We start from the raw sequence: 17,450 nt of genomic DNA on the forward strand, positions 1-17,450 counted from the left end.
TAATAATAATAATAAATTTTATTTATGGGCGCCTTTCAAGAGTCTCAAGGACACCTTACAAAAATTTAGCAAGCAGAGGAAAAACGTGTAAGCGGAATGAAATAAAAAGTAGAGACATGACTAGTACACAAATTAAAGCCAGAATTCAATTCAAAACACAATATGAGGCAATTCAAGCACAGATGAAAAGGGAGGGGGACGTGGGGCTAAGGATAGGCAGAGGTGAAGAGATGGGTCTTGAGGCGGGACTGGAAGATGGTGAGGGACACGGAATTGCGGATCAGTTGGGGGAGGGAGTTCCAGAGCCTGGGAGCTGCCCTGGAGAAGGCTCTGTCCCCAAAACTGCGGAGGGTGGACTTGTGAATGGAGAGGAGACCGGCTGATGTGGATCTGAGGGACCGTGAGGGTTGGTAGGGGGAGAGGAGGTCAGTGAGATATGGGGGGGGGGGCAGATGGTGGAGGGCTTTGTAGGTGAGGACCAGGATTTTGTAGGTGATCCGGTGGGAGATGGCAAGCCAGTGAAGTTGTTTGAGGACTGGAGTGATGTGATGCCAGGATTTGGTATGGGTGATGAGTCGGGCAGCTGCGTTCTGGACCAGTTGGAGTCGGTTGATGTAGGTGGAGCTGATGCCAAGGAGAAGTGAGTTGCAGTAGTTCAGTCGGGAGGAGATGAAGGCATGGATGAGTCTTTCAGCAGCAGGAGGTGTGAGAGAGGGTCTGATTTTGGCGATGTTGCGGAGGTGAAAGAAGGAGGTTTTAATGACATGGTGGATGTGAGGCTCAAGGGAGAGGGTGGAATCAAAGATCATGCCAAGGTTGCGGGCCTGGGGAGATGGGGAGACAGTGGTGCCGTCGATGGTAAGAGTGGGGTTATTGATTTTGCTGAGTCTGGATTTGGAGCCTATGAGGAGGAATTCTGTTTTATCGCTGTTGAGTTTGGGGTGAGAATCCAGAAATTGGAGGTGCAAAGGGACTTGGGAGTGTAGCTGAGGGATTCCCAAGAAGTTAATCTGCCAGCCGAATCGGTAGTAAAGAAAGCAGACTTAATGTTAGCATTTATTTCAAGAGAGCATATATACATAAACAGAGATGTAATGTTGAGGCTCTATAAGGCACTGGTAAGGCTGTATTTGGAATATTGTGAGCAATTTTGGGCACCGTATCTGAGGAAGGATGTGCTGGCTCTGGAGAGGGTCCAGAGGAGGTTTACAAGAATGATCCTAGGAATGAGTTGGTTAACCTATGTTGAGTGTTTGTCAGCACTGGGCCTGTACTCGCAGGAGTTTCGAGAAATGAGGGGGGACCTCATTGAAACATGCAGAATAGTGAAAGGCATGGATAGATGTGGAGAGGATGTTTCCACTAGTCGGAGAGTCCAGGACTAGAGGTCATAGCCTCAGAATCAAAGGATGTTCTTTTAGGAAGATGAGGAGAAATTTCTTCTGTCAGATGGTGGTGAATCTATGGATTACTTTACCACGGGGCCGTCAGTGGATATTTCTTTATTTTTTATTTTTTATTTAATATTTTTATTAGAAGCAAACATATTATGGTAAAGTATAGTTACATATTATAGTAAAAAAAAAACTTTTCATATACATCAATCATACATTATTAAAATATACAACATTCCAAGATGGCGCCGATGTCTATGGCTGCCTGTCTGTTGCTCTCTCTGTTTTTTGTGTTTTCTATTGGTGTTATACAACTAAAGTCTCTGCTGGTCTACGACCGTACATCTCTAATGGACATTCAGCGTAATGTCGGTGCCTTTGTTTACCGCGGACATACTACACTGCCCCCGTTCCTCTTGGGAATCCAAACTCACCTGGAGTGGGTTTTAAGCCCGAGGAAGCGTCGCCGTCGCCGTCGCCGTGGCAAACGTAGCGGTCGACTGGTGAAGTCTAAACTGGGTGGGCCAGGAGGTGGGAATCTCCTCGAAAGCCTTGAGCGTCGGGAACACTTTGCTCAGGGACATCTCCGGGGCCTGCAGCCTTCAGCCTGGTGCTCACCAACTGTCAACTGTCAACTGTCAACGGACAATCTCCTCCCCAACGATCGGGAGCACTGTCCACCTGCTGCAGCACGGAGAACTGGCTTGGCTCACCGTCTCGGTAGGAGGAACGAAGGAGGTCACCTGGTACACCAACTCTTCCGGGTGGGTCCCTTCGCCCCCACCCCTTCCTATGCTCAGGAGCTGCGGCGAGACGGGCCACGCCTCCCATGCTCTCCTCGGCCCCGCCACCGCGGGGTGAATCCCTGGAACCTGAGGACTCTGCACCGGGCTCAGCGATCAGCTGATCTGGTGAGTCCATCCAGGATTGGTTTAGTGAACGCCAGATCCCTGGCAAACAAGACTTTTATACTGAGGGATTTCTTCTGCTCACGTGGACTGGATTTCCTCTGTGTGACTGAGACTTGGACGGGTCCAGGTGAGTGCAGCGCTCTTGTTGAGCTATTACCGGCTGGCTGCTCTTATTTCAACTCACCGCGGATATCGGGCCGTGGAGGAGGAACAGCGGCTGTTTATAAAAATAACTTTAAGTGCAGGCAATGCCCTCTATCATCTTCTTTCTCCAGTTTCGAAGCAACTGTATTTGAAGTGGGCCGCTCCAAACCGGTGCTTTGTGCGGTCATCTACCGACCGCCCAAGTATAATAAGGACTTTGTAAATGAATTCTCTGATTTTCTGGCTGGGATCGTGCCCAACTATGATCGTGTCCTTTTGGTTGGGGACTTTAACATCCATGTGTGCTGTCCTGCTAAGCCGTTAGTGAAGGACTTTTTCAGCCTTGTGGACTCTTTTGATTTTGTCCAGTGTGTGTCTGGTCCCACACACGAACATGGACATACACTGGACCTTGTTCTCTCTCATGGCTTGTCTGTGTTGAATTTGGAAATCTCTGATAGTGCGTTTTCAGATCATATGCCTGTATTGTTTGATGTCAATTTCTCCTGTGAAGCAATTTTGCCTGTGGTGTCTGCTCGGCGCTGTCGGTCTTTTAGCCCTTTTACTGCTGGCAAGTTCTCTGCTGCTTTCGATCAGCTCTGCGCCCCCTCTGCATCCACTCCTCTTGGTACGGAGGAGATTAGTTCGTGGTTTCATTCTTCATGCAGGACTATACTGGACTCTGTGGCTCCGTTAAGATCGTTGAAGCCGAGGGCTAAACCTGAACCCTGGTTCAGTGCAGTGACTCGTGCAGCACGACGGGAGTGTCGTAGAGCTGAGCGAAAGTGGAGGAAGGACAGGCTACAGGTTTCACTTCAAATTCTCAGGGACTGTTGGCGTCACTACCAAAACAGTGTTAAAAAGGCCAAGAGAGAGTACCTGTCTAAAATTATTGTGTCAAAGTGTAACAACCCTCGTGTGCTATTTGAAATCATTGACTCTGTTCTAAATGCCCCGCAGCCTGTCTGTCTGGAAGCTTCACCTGAAATGTGTAATGACTTCCTGCACTTTTTTGTTGATAAGGTTGTTTCCTTAAGGGCTAACATTTCAGCACCTGCCTCTGACCCTTCTGTTTCGGTCCCTTGCCTGGTGGTATTCGACAAGTTTGAGCCTGTGACTATATCGTATTTAAAGGATGTGGTTTCCCATATTAAGCCATCGGGTTCTCCTTGTGATGCGGTCCCTCCACATCTTTTTAAGGAGGTTTTCTCTAGTATAGGGCAGTCGGTTCTTACCATTATTAACAGCAGCTTGTGTTCTGGGGTTGTCCCCGTGAGTTTTAAGCATGCGGTAGTGCAACCACTGCTTAAGAAACCTGGCCTGGATCAATCTGTTCTGGCCAATTTTAGACCCATCTCGAAATTGCCTTTTATTTCTAAATTACTGGAGAGAGTTGTTTATGCTCAGCTAAAACTATTCCTGGAGGAGCATGATATTCGGGAGACCTTCCAGTCTGGATTTAAAACCATGCACAGCACGGAGTCAGCATTGCTAAGGGTTTTTAACGATATCCTCCTGGCTAATGATTCTGGGGATTGTGTGGTTCTTGTCCTGCTGGACTTGTCTGCCGCCTTTGATACGGTGGACCATAATATCTTATTATCTCGGCTACAGCAGTTAGTGGGCATCTGCGACAGTGCCCTGGGATGGTTCAGGTCCTATCTGGCGGGCAGAACCATGTGTGTTAGCCTTGCTGGGTTTGAAATATGGGGTTCCACAGGGTTCGATTCTGGGGCCCCTGCTTTTCTCGCTGTACATACTTCCTCTGGGTTCCATCCTTAGAAAGCATGGCATCTCCTTCCACTGTTATGCAGATGATACCCAGCTTTATTTGCCGCTGAGGGGGGAAGATGCCTTTTCTGTAAAATCGCTTCTGTCTTGTTTTGATGACATTAAGTCCTGGTTGGCCCTAAACTTTCTTGGATTTAATGAAAAGAAGACAGAGGTGATTTTATTTGATCCCAATGGCTGCCGTGAACCTCCATTTGTTGATTTAGGTCCATTGTCAAGGTACGTGAAGCCAACAGTTGTGAACCTGGGTTTTAGGATGGACAGTGACTTTAAATTAGATCGCCAAATATGCGCGGTGGTTAAGTCCAGCTTCTTTCACCTAAGGAAGCTGGCGAAGGTGAAGCCCATTCTCGAGCGGCAGCATTTTGAGACAGTAATCCATGCCTTTATTACATCTAGGCTGGATTACTGTAACGCGCTCTATTTTGGTGTTGCTCGTTCTTCACTGGCTCGTCTCCAGTTGGTTCAGAATGCTGCTGCTCGCCTTTTAACAGAGACTCGAAAGAGGGAGCACATATCGCCAATTCTGGCCTCCCTACACTGGCTCCCGGTGCACTTTCGGGTTCATTTTAAGTTACTGTTATTTGTTTTTAAATCTCTGAATGGGCTCGCCCCGCCTTACCTCTCTGAGCTGCTCCACCCATACACTCCTGCCCGGTCCCTCAGGTCAGCTGGTCAGCTGCTCCTGGAGGTACCGAGGTCTAGTCGGAGGCTCAGAGGGGATAGAGCCTTCTCTGTTGCTGCTCCGGCACTCTGGAACACCCTGCCGCTGCACATCAGACAGGCCCCCTCACTGTCCATCTTCAAATCCAGTGTTAAAACGCATTTGTACTCCCTGGCTTTTGACCATGCCTGAGGCTTTGCTTCTGTTTGTGGTGTTTTTGATGTTTCTTTATTTTACATGTCTTTTCCTACTATTTCTTTTGATTGTTATTTTTGGTGTGTATTAACTTTTTTTGTCAATGATTAGTGATGTACAGCACTTTGTTGCAGCTATGTTTGTTTTTAAAGTGCTCTATAAATAAAATTATTATTATTATTATTATTATTATTTTCTAGTGTTTTTTTATGTAGATAGAGAGAGAAAAGAATTACAAATATCAAAAAAGAGAAAATGTGGAATGAATTACTTATAATACGTCATTGGAGATAAATTCGTAGATTATAAAGTATAACTTTTCATCTAATCCTGAGTTCAAGCTTCAGTTGGGTTTCTGTGCCGGGCCAATCTATCCCTTCAAATAGTTAATGAATGGAACCCATATTTTAACAAAAAGTTTGTTTGTCCATTAAGACAAGTCTAATTCTTTCTAGATATAGGGTCTCTGACATTTCCACAATCCACATTATAATGGGGGTTATAGGGCCTTTCCAAAATTTTAATATTATTTTTTTCCCTGTAATTACACTGTAGTCGAGGAAGTTTCTTTGGCTTGTTGTGAGTGTTAAACTTTGATCTGATATTCCAAGTATTATTAATTTTGAGTCTGGATTCAATTTAGTATTAACAACTTCAGAAATTATTCCAAAAATGTCAGTACAGAAATTTTTAATTTTTGTACAATTTGCAAAAGTATGTGTCTTGGCCTCTAGATGCAGACATTTATCACAAATAGGAGAAATATGTGGGAAGATTCTATTTAGTTTTATTTTGGAGTGATGTAATCTGTGTAAGACTTTAAATTGTATTAAAGCATGTCTGGCATTTAACGAGCATTGATGTATATGTTGTAAACTTTCGTCCCAAATATCTTTCGTTATAGGTTGACCTAATTCATTTTCCCATGTGTATCTATATAGTTCCATCGGTGGTACCTCGTTGTTTAAGAGGGTGTTATAAATATAAGCTATTAATTTTTCAGTGTTAGAATGCTTATTCAAACATTCATCAAGAATTTCTGGTTCCCTAGTCCTATAAACTTGTGTATTAGATTTAACATAATCTCTAATTTGTAGATATCTGAAGAAATTATTTGAGTGCAGTCCATGATTCTGTTGTGACTTGAAATGAAAGAAAAATGCCTTTCCTATAAAGATGTCCAATCTTTTTAATTCCATAATTTTTCCATTGTGTGAAACCTTTATCCAATATGGATGGCTTGAATAAAGGATTGTTTACAATGGGAAGACATAGTGGTATATTATTCAAATTTAAAGCTTTTTTAAATTGTTTCCAAATTCGTATTCCACTATGTATTATAGGGTTTTCCTTGTAGGTTTTTTTGTGCAGTTTTGTGGGAGCAAATATGATCGAACCAATTTCAAAAGGTAAACAGTCTTCCTTTTCCATCCTTAGCCAATCTGGTTGCTGATCCATTTCTTCCAACCAGAAATTCATGGACTGCCCAGAAATAAAACAAGAAATTTGGCAAAGCCAAACCTCCATTTATCTTTGTTTAAGAGGGAACTGCAGATGCTGGAGAATTGTGTAACCCTCCATTTATCTTTGACTTGCATAAATGTTTTTTACTTATTCTATGATTCTTATAATCCCAAATAAAGCTTGTAACAATGGAATCGACTTTTTTGAAAAAAACATTTGGGATATATATCGTGATTAATTGAAATAGGTACAGTAGTTGCGGTAAGATCATTTTTATAGCATTAATTCTACCAAGCATTGAAATGGAAAGTGTTTTCCAATACTGAATATTCTGATGTAGTTTATTCAGTAAGGGTGGAAAATTTAGTTTAAATAAAGCGGTATATGTCTTAGTTACGTAAATTCCTAAATATTTAAGTTTATGTTTAACTATTTTAAAAGAGGATTGTTGTAATGTATGTAAATTGAATTTTGTTATTGGCATGATTTCGCTTTTATTCCAATTAATTCTATATCCTAAAAACTGACCAAATTGAGTTATTAGATTTAATAGATTTGGAATACTAGTTTCTAACTTTGTAATATATATTAATACATCATCTGCATATAAATACATTTTATTCCTTGTGTCTCTAGTGTTGTACCCGTGTATTTCTGGATGGGTTCTAACGCTTTCTGCTAATGGTTCAATTGCAAGAGCAAATAATAGTGGGGATAGTGAACATCCTTGTCTACAACCTCTAGAAAGATTAAATTTAGTTGATAACATTTGGTTTGTTAATATTCTAGCTGTTGGGTTAGAGTATAACAATTTAACCCATGTACAGTACTTCTCTCCCAGTTGAAATTTTTCCATCACCGAAAATAAATATGACCATTCTACCTGGTCAAATGCTTTTTCAGCATCTAGCGAAATAATTGCTAGATCTGCATTAGGAATTCTATTTGAGTATATAATATTGAATAGTCTTCTCAGATTATATATAAGTGGATATTTCTAAGGTAGAGATAGATAGATTCTTGATTAGTACAGGTGTCAGAGGTTATGGGAAAAGGCAGGAGAATGGGGTTAGGAAGGAGAAATAGATCAGCCATGATTGAATGGCTTAAACTTGATAGGCTGAATGGCCTAATTCTACTATTTTTATGTCAAGGGTGGGGGGAGGGACAGAGGGATGTAAGGGTTACTTGGCGTTAGATAAACCAATATTCATATATTCACTCATATTCAGACTTGATGATAGTTTCACAGAGTATCTTCGCTCATTCCACTATGCAATCTCCCGTTGTCAAAAACTCCCCTTCTCTTTCTGTCCTGGGCCACCTCCACTGTAAGAGAGAGGCCAAATGCAAATTGGAGGAACAGCACCTTATATTTCGCTTGGGCAGCTTACAATCCAGCGGTATGATTATTGATTTCTCTAACTTCAATGTACTGTCCTTACTTCCTGTCTAATAATGTAGTCATTTACTCTACACCTCTCCACGCCTGGCTCTCTTCGGCCCTTGTTCTCCGGTGAGGCCCCCCTCCCGGAACAAGGGCTGAAGAGGGCCGGGCGTGGAGAGGGACACCGGGTCATGGGAAGATGCAACGGCTTTGTGTCCGGCTGGAGCTGGATGGAAATCGGGGGTTACGTTGCGGATGTGGCTGTGGCGGGAATGGTGGCCCAAGCCTTTAGCCCAGGATGGCCTCGCCGGAAGGCCATGCCTGGCCATATCGTTTGGACGAATGACACATGGCACAATTTGTTCTCCAGAACAAATCAAAAAAGAACGATTTTTAAAATATTCTAAGAGTTGAGCACTGTTCGGGATTGCTCAAAGGTGCGTGACGGTAAATGACTCCAATAATCGGGACGCGGAAATTTTGAAAAACACGGTAAGATTTTAATTTTATGAAGAATAGAGGAATTTTGAGAAAGAGTGATCAATATTTTTATTATTAATACCTACTGTTTAATAGTATTTTCATTTCAGATAGATCCCCCATTAAATAAATATGCCGATCAAATTTCACAAGTAACCATTGGGACATGCGGTTTTCGGGGGGGGGGGTGGGGGCATAGAACATCGGAAAAAAATTAAATAACACTGTATTCATTTAGGGTTAAACTTTATTTATGAGGATTATGTTTATTAACAATAGAGAAAATTAAGAAATGGGATAGAATTACGGATTTTTCTTATATACAGCACCAAAGTAGCGGGACACCAAAGTAGACACTTACTGAAGAATTACCCGTATCCTTCAATATCCCTCTGTTCCTCAAAACTCCCTCGAGTCGTACCATTCATTGTTTATGTCCAAGCATTACAAGTCCTCCCACATGCACCATATGGCACTTACCAGGATTCATTTCAATCTGCCATTGCTCTGCCCATTCTACCAACTCATCAATATGATCCCATAGCCAAGGCCAACTTTCATGATCAACACCATCCCCAATTTTCATGTAATCTGATAACATATTAATCATACCTTTAACATTCACATCAAATCATTGTTTACAACAAGTAGAAAAGGTCCCGGCACTGATCCTTGTAATGGTCACTGCTTTATTCACAACAAAATATCCACCTTTTTACAAAGCCAATTAAAAAATTCTGGCTCTTTTTACCAAGCCAATTATACATCCAATTTGTCAACATACCTTGGGTCCCATGAATGCTAATTTTTTGGACCAAGTTTGGATAGAACAGATTATTTTTGCATGTGTACTTTTTGCATCATCATTTACTCAAGCTTCATTGCTCAAATGATTCAATCCTTTAAAATATATTGATACAGAGAAACCTTCAACAGTTTTACACGTTCTATATATGTAAACAAAATTAACCATAAAACAAGAGATCTTAAATATAACTGAAGAGACAAAATAGTAAAATTAAACTTTTGTGTTGCTTTTTCCTGGCCTACTACACCAAGAATTTCAAGGTGTTTAAGAAGGAACTGCAGATGCTGGAAAATTGAAGGTACACAAAAATGCTGGAGAAACTCAGCGGGTGCAGCAGCGTCTATGGAACGAAGGAAATAGGCAACGTTTCAGGCCGAAACCCCTCATCAGTCTGAAGAAGGGTTTCGGCCCGAAACGTTGCCTATTTCCTTCGCTCCATAGATGCTGCTGCATCCGCTGAGTTTCTCCAGCATTTTTGTGTACCTAAGAATTTCCAGGTACTGGGAAAATGCCATCAATGCTGTCACCACAATTAAAATTTACTTTTAAGGGCAAGCAAACTAACATCAGCATCCTCTCTCAGTGCAACACCCCCCGAACCTCTAGTTGTATCCATGTTGGATAAACAACTTCATTTGTATACCCAAACCAAGACTCAAGCTTTTAACCTGATCTTCATGGAAAAAGTATCAGGCCAACAGTGGAAGAGAGCCATGTTCAAAGTCTCCCTGATGAAATGCAAACATCCCCATCGACTCAGGAATCTCTGGACCACAACCAGTCCACATGGAGCAGCAGCATTTAGGATGGCATTCAGAACATTCAGGTGATGCATCAGGAGGACAGTGGCCTTACATAAACGGTGAAAGAGTAGACGAGTTCTTAAAATACCACATCACATTGGGATCAATTTCCTTAATTATATGCCTGAAGATGTTTTTCACTCAAAAGGTCACAATATGGATTTCATTTCCTCAAGGGCAAATATAAACAAACTCTTCGGAGGTAGATACTCGATGAACAATTGTAAGCAAAATATTATCCTCTGAGGCTACCAAGTCTGCGGCTATCTGTTTCATCATATCTTTGTATCAGGAGGCAGTAGTGGCAATACAGCTCGAGGTGGTGGAAGGGGAGTTGTCGCTGGTGTTCAGATTATGATGGTGGAAGTAAATCAGGGCTTAACAGAGGCCAGGAGGTGTTTATAGACGTTTATGTGGGGCACAGAAAGGGTAAATGAGTCTTTCCCGAAGAATGGGGATTCTAAAACTAGAGGGCTTGCGAGAGAAACATAGAAAATAGGTGCAGGAGGAGGCTATTTGGCCCTTCGAGCCAGCACCACCATTCATTGTGATCATGGCTGATCGTTCCCAATCAATAACCCGTGCCTGCCTTCTCCCCATATCCCTTGATTCCACTAGCCCCTCGAGCTCTATCTAACTCTCTCTTAAATCCATCCAGTGTATTGGCCTCCACTGTCCTCAGTGGCAGGGAATTCCACAAATTCACAACTCTCTGGGTGAAAAAGTGTTTCCTCACCTCAGTCTTAAATGGCCTCCACTTTATTCTAAGACTGTGGCCCCTGGTTCTGGACTCGCTCAACATTGGGAACATTTTTCCTGCATCTAGCTTGTCCAGTCCTTTTATAATTGTATATGTTTCTATAAGATGCCCCCTAAACTGCAGTGAATACAAGCCTAGTCTTTTCAATCTCTTCATATGACAGTCCCACCATCTCAGGGATCAATTTCGTGAACCAATGTTGCACTGCCTCAATCACAAGGATGTCCTCCCTCAACTTAGGAGACCAAAACTGTACACAATACTCTAGATGTGGTTTTACCAGAGCCATATACAACTGCAGAAGAACCTCTTTACTCCTATACTGAAATCCTTTTGTTATGAAAGCCAACATTCCATTAACTTTCATCACTGCCTGCTGTACCTGTAAGCCAACTTTTAGTGACTTGTGTACAAGGACACCCAGGTCTCGCTGTACCTCCCCCTTACCTAATGTAACACCATTGAGATAATAATCTGCCTCCTTGTTTTTGCCGCCAAAGTGGATAACCTCACATTTATCTATATTATACTGCATCTACCACACATCTGCCCACTCACTCAACCTGTCCAGGTCACCCTGCAACCTCCTAACATCCTCTTCACAGTTCACAATGCCACCCAGCTTTGTGTCGTCCGCAAACTTGCTAGTGTGGCTCCTAATTCCCTCTTCCAAATCATTAATATATATGGTAAACAGTTGCGGCCCCAACACCGAGCCTTGCGGCACTCCACTCGCCACTGCCTACCATTCTGAAAAGGACCCGTTCACTCCTACTCTTTGCTTCCTGTCTGTCAACCAATTTTCTCTCCACGTCAACACCCTACCCCCAATACCATGTGTTCTAATTTTAGTCACCAGTCTCCTGTGTGGGACCGTATCAAAGGCTTTCTGAAAGTCTAGATACACTACATCCACTGGCTCCCCTTCATCCATTTTACTTGTCACACCCTCAAAAAATTCCAGAAGATTAGTCAGGCATAATTTTCCTTTCATAAATCCATGCTGACGGACTAATCCTTTTATTGGTATCCAAATGCCCCATTATTACCTCTTTAATAATTGACTCAAGCATCTTTCCCACCACCGAAGTCAGGCGAACTGGTCTGTAATTCCCCGTTTTCTCTCTCGCTCCTTTTCTTGAAAAGTGGGATAACATTAGCTATCCTCCAATCCACAGGAACTGATCCTGAATCTATTGAACATTGGAAAATTATCACCAATGCGTCCATTATTTCTAGCGCCACCTTCCTGAGGATCCTGGGATGCAGACCATCATGCCCAGGGGATTTATCATGCTTCAGTCCCATTAGCCTACCCAATACTATTTCTCGCCTAATGAAAATTTCTTTCAGTTCCTCTACACCCTCAGATCCTCTATCCTCCAGTACTTCTGGGAGATTGTTTGTGTCTTTCTTAGTGAAGACAGATTCGAAGTACCTGTTCAACTCTTCTGCCATTCCCTTGATCCCTATAATAATTTCACCCATTGTCTGCCTTCAAGGGACCCACATTTGACTTTGCTATTCTTTTTCCCTTAACATATATAAAGAAGCTTTTACTGTCCTTCTTTATATTCCTGGCCAGCTTCCCCTCGTACTTCATCTTTTCAGCCCGTATTGCCAGTTTTGTTTCCTTCTGTTGTCCTATGAAAGTTTCCCAATCCTCTGGCTTCCGGCTACTCTTTGCTCTGTTATACATCTTTTCTATTCGTTTTATTCTTTCCCTAACTTCTCTTGTCAGCCATGGTTGCCTCCTATTCCCCTTAGAATCTTTCTTCCTTTTTGGAATGAAATGATCCTGCGTCTTCCGGATTATGCCCAGAAATTCCTGCCATTGTTGTTCCACCGTCATTCCTGCTAGGATCCGTTTCCAGTCTACTTTGGTCAGCTCCTCTCTCATGCCTTCATAATCCCCCTTTGTTCAACTGCATCACTGACACTTCCAATTTAACCTTCTCCTTCTCAAATTGCAGATTAAAACTAATCATATTATGATCACTACCTCCAAGTGGTTCCTTTACCTCTAGTTCGCTTATCAAATCTGGTTCATTGGACAACACTAAATCCAGAATTGCCTTTTCTCTGGTCGGCTCCATTACAAGCTGCTCTAAGAATCCATCTCGGAGGCACTCTACAAACTCTCTTTCTTGGGGTCCTGAACCAACCTGATTTTCCCAGTCTACCTGCATATTGAAATCCCCCATCAGCACAATGGCATTACCTTTGTTACATGCCAGTTTTAACTCCTGCTGCAACTTACACCCTACACCGACTATCCCCGAGGGGAGAAACCTAGAGATTTGAGGGCCAAGTGTTTCATAGAGAGGGTGGTTTTATATGGAATTAGCTACAAAAGGTGAATACAATTAATGTTAGGAGGACATTTGGATAATTACTTAATTAATTTGGATTAGAGGGAAGAAATAGAAGGATGTGGGCCAAATGTAGGAAATTTGGAGTATTGTGTGCAGCCCGATTACAGGAAGGTTGTAGAAGCATTGGAGAGAGTGCAGTAGTAGGTTACCAGAATGCTACTTCGGGTAATTATAAGGAGAGGAAGGACAAACTTGAATGTCTTCTCTGGAGCATCGGAGGCTAAAGGGAAGGCCTGATAATAGTATATACAATTATGAGAGGCGGAGACAGGGCCGAACCTTTTTCCCCAGAGTGGAAATGTCAAAGCTAAGCTTTAAGGAGAGTGGGGCAAAATTTAAAGGAAAAGATGTGCAGAACAAGTTTTTTTTTAAAACAGAGAACAATGGGTGCCTGCAATGTACTGCTAGGGGTGGAGGTAGATATAATAGTGGCTTTAAACAGGCTGTTTTTGGATTGGCATATTGATATGCAGGGAATGGAGGGATAAGAATCACGGCAGGCAGATTAGTTTAATCTGGCATAATGTTCAGCATGGACATTGTGAGCTGAAGAGCCTGCTCCTGTGGTGCACTGATCTATGTTCTAAATAGGCTTAGCATAGACAGGCATCAAGGTTAGTATGGGCAGCTGAGGCCAAAGGTTCTGTTTCTGTGCTGTACAACTCTACGACTCCAATTATCTTTACTTCAGGATAGGTAGATGACATAATGTTTCACTGATATGGAGCCCTGCTCGGACTGAATCTATTGTATCGTTCAACTTTCTGCAACACCTCAGGAAGGTTGCAGATTCAGCAGAATTCGCCCTTTATTTAGAAGCAATGATCAATTTGTGCAGTTATAAAATGCTACCTTTCAATGTTATGTTGATGACTTAGATTCCAAATTAAATAGATTTTAACCTTTATTCAGAATCAAATCTGATAAATCAGAACAAAAAACAAAGTGCTGGAGGAACTCAGCAGGTCAGGGACAGTCAGTGTAGGGAAATGGACAGATGACACAATAGGTAGGGACCCTATAATATCATCTCCCTATTCTCTTCCAGCATTTTGTATTTTGTTGAAGATTCAGGAGCTGCAGTCTTATGTCTCACTGATAAAATCAGACGCATCGTTATCCCTGATGAACTTAAGGTATTTTATGCACACTTTGAGCAGAAGGACAACAAGGCGATGATATCTGTCCCATCAGACACGAGTGAGCCTTTTCCCAGGGTCATTGTGGCAGAAGTTAGATCAGCCTTCCAGAGTCGCCCATGGAAATCAACTGGCCCGGATAGAATGTGTAAGGAGGGACTGCAGATGCTGGTTTAAACCTAAGATAGACACAAAAAGCTGGAGTAATTCAACAGGACGGGCAGCATCTCTGGAGAGAAGGAATGAGTAAAGTTTCGGGTCGAGACCCTTCTTCAGACCAGATAGAATCTCTGGCTGTGTCCTTACAAACTGCGCGGACCAACTAGGGGGAATGTTCACGGACATCTTTAATCCGTATTCCGTTCTGAGGTACCCTCCTGCTTCAAGAAGATCACTATCATCCCAGTGCCAAGGAAAAACAGGATCACATGCTTTAATGACGACTGTCCAGTGGCCTTGACAGACACCATCATGAAATGTTTCAAGAGGCTAATTATAGCACACATTAAATCCAGCCTACCAAGCAGCCTTGATCCATACCGCCACACCAGATCCACAGCTGATGCCATTTCCCTGACCCTACACTCATCCTTGGAACACCTGGATATGAAGGACACCTACATCAGACTCCTATTCATAGATTACAGCTCTGTTTTTAGTGCTATTATCCCAACCCAGCTAATCTCCAAATTCGTGGAACTTGGAGTCAGCATTCCTCTCTGCAACTTAATCCTCAACTTCCTGGCCAACAGAGCACAATCAGTGAGAATAGGGGACATATCTCCCTCTCTGACAATCTTTAATATTGGTGCCCCACAAAGATGCCTTCTCAGCCCCCACTATATTCCTTATACACTCGTGACTGTATAAGGAGTCAAATACCAATCCAATTTATTTTACAAGTTCGCTGACGACGTTATCTTAAGTAAGCTGGATATCAAATTATGATGAGTACAGGAAGGAGATTGAGAACCTCCTAACCTGGTGCCAAGATAACAACTTCTCCCTCAATGTCAGCAAGCCAAACGAGATTGTGATTGACTTCATGATGCGAACCAGTTCATTCAACCCGATATACATTGATGGTGCCGAAGTAGAGATGGTTAAAAACTTCAAGTTCTTAGGAATAAATATCACCAGTACTTTATCCTGGACCAGCCACATTGAAGCTCTAGCCAAGAAAGCACACTAATGCTTCCACTTCCTTAGAGGTCTTGGGGAAGTTTGGCATGTCCCCAACAACCATCAGAACTTCTACAGATGGCCACAGAAAGCATTTTATGGGGATGCATCACAGCATGGTTTGGGAATAGTTCCATACAAGACTGCAAGATATTGCAGAGTTGTGGACATAGCCCAAAACATCATGCAAATCAGCCTCCTCTTCCATTGACTCCATCTACACTTCAGGCCACCAGCATAATCAAGGTCCAGTCTCAACCTGGTCACACCTTCTTCTCCCCCCTCCCCCCAGGCAAGAGGTAAACAAGTTTGAAAAATCATACCTCCAGATTCAGGGACAGTTTCTTCCCAACTATTATCAGGCAACTGAACAGTCCTCACACCAGCTAGAGTACAGTCATGACCTCCCACCTGTGAACTATCTTTAAACGGACTTTATCCTGTGCTAAATGTTCTACCCGTTACCCTGTATCTGCCATACACTGTGGACGGCTAGATTGCAATCATGAATAGTCTTCTTTGACTGGATAGCAGGCAACAAAAAGCTTTTCACTGTACCTCGGTACACTTGACAGCAATAAACTCAACTAAATGCCATTGGAATTCACTGAGGTTGCAGTTATTCCTTGCAAATCTGGAACCAGCATGAGACTGAACAGAATGAAATAAATTATTGGGATAATTTGTTGGCTGTGGCGCAGCGGTAAGAGTTGCTGCCTTACAACATTTACAGCGCCGGACACCCGGGTTCAATCCTGGCTACAGGTGCTGTCTGTATGGAGCTTGTACGTTCTCACGCTCTCCCTGTGACCGCGTGAGTTTTCTCCGAGATCATCAGTTTCCTCCCACACTCCAAAGACGTTCAGGTTAGCAGGTTAATTGGCTTGGTATAAATGTAAATTGGCCTTACTATGTGTAGGATAGTGTTAATGTGCGGGAATCGCTGGTCGGTGCAGACTTGTTGGGTCAAAGGGCCTGCTTCTGTGCTTTGTCTCTAAACTAAACTATATAAAGATATTTTTCTGCAAGAAGAATATTACTAGTTCAGTCAGATTTAATATGATTGACAGTCACCCTGAGTGAAATTGTTCACTAAAACAAAGATTTGATTGATAATCATTTGGCAACCGATTGCAACACGTTGCTCATATCTATAACTAAAATATTGTCTTCCTGCCAGAAATCCAATAAGATGAAGTACCTTTCTGAAAAATGAAATTTACTATTTCAAAAAATCAGTTTTAAGTAAAATCATTATTATTCAAATGTTTAATTAAATAACCCACCTGAAAGAGGGGTGCGGCCCAGGACAAGGACATTTGGAAGAGACATCATAATGAGTTGCTGTAGTGTCTCCTGTAGATTTCAATAAGTGTTAATCAATTTACATAGTAAGTAAATTGAAATACAATAAAAAGCAAATTCTTAGGAATCCCCAGAATTCTTCAGAGTCAATATTCAAAAACAACTTTGATATTCTAAACAGCAATTAAAGAAAACTCAATTGGGACAGTATGACAAAAATATTCAGTAACGGGCAGAGCACTTAAAACAGAAGACAGCTATAAAATTACCATTCTAATTAAATTGCAAAAATATAGATATTTTATGCAACTCTATGAATTTGTTTTAACCAAACAAGCCTTGTTAAAAAATTACAGTCTCAAAATTAAAAACATAATTGTCTGTCAGAAAATATGTGACTGAGTGAAAATATGTGTTCCACTATTAAATTGCAAAAAAATATTGTGATGTGGTGAATGGCACCATTAAATAAACTACACATGGAAAAATAAACAAGGTGCAGATTTTGCAGAAGCTAATGAAAACCAATTGAAAAATCATCATATCGCATTATCACGTGGCATATTGAATCATGATTGATCTGCGTGATAATGGACTAATATGTGGTGCCATCTGAAGTACAGAAGCCTGAAGGAATATTAAATATTA

General features: G+C 42.1%; 1 protein-coding gene across 12 annotated transcripts in view; it reads right to left on the bottom strand.

Moving 5' to 3' along the window:
• LOC129699781 (girdin-like) overlaps positions 1–17,450 on the bottom strand; it is a 149,110-nt gene that overhangs the window by 101,465 nt on the left and 30,195 nt on the right. For all 12 annotated transcript variants that reach the window (XM_055639865.1, XM_055639861.1, XM_055639859.1 and 9 more), the window contains exon 4: positions 16,784–16,853. In XM_055639865.1, coding sequence (XP_055495840.1) covers positions 16,784–16,853 — 70 coding nt within the window. The remainder of the gene's footprint in view (positions 1–16,783; positions 16,854–17,450) is intronic.

This window comes from Leucoraja erinacea, chromosome 8, assembly GCF_028641065.1.
Source record: "Leucoraja erinacea ecotype New England chromosome 8, Leri_hhj_1, whole genome shotgun sequence".
NCBI classification, from domain to species: Eukaryota; Metazoa; Chordata; class Chondrichthyes; order Rajiformes; family Rajidae; genus Leucoraja; species Leucoraja erinaceus.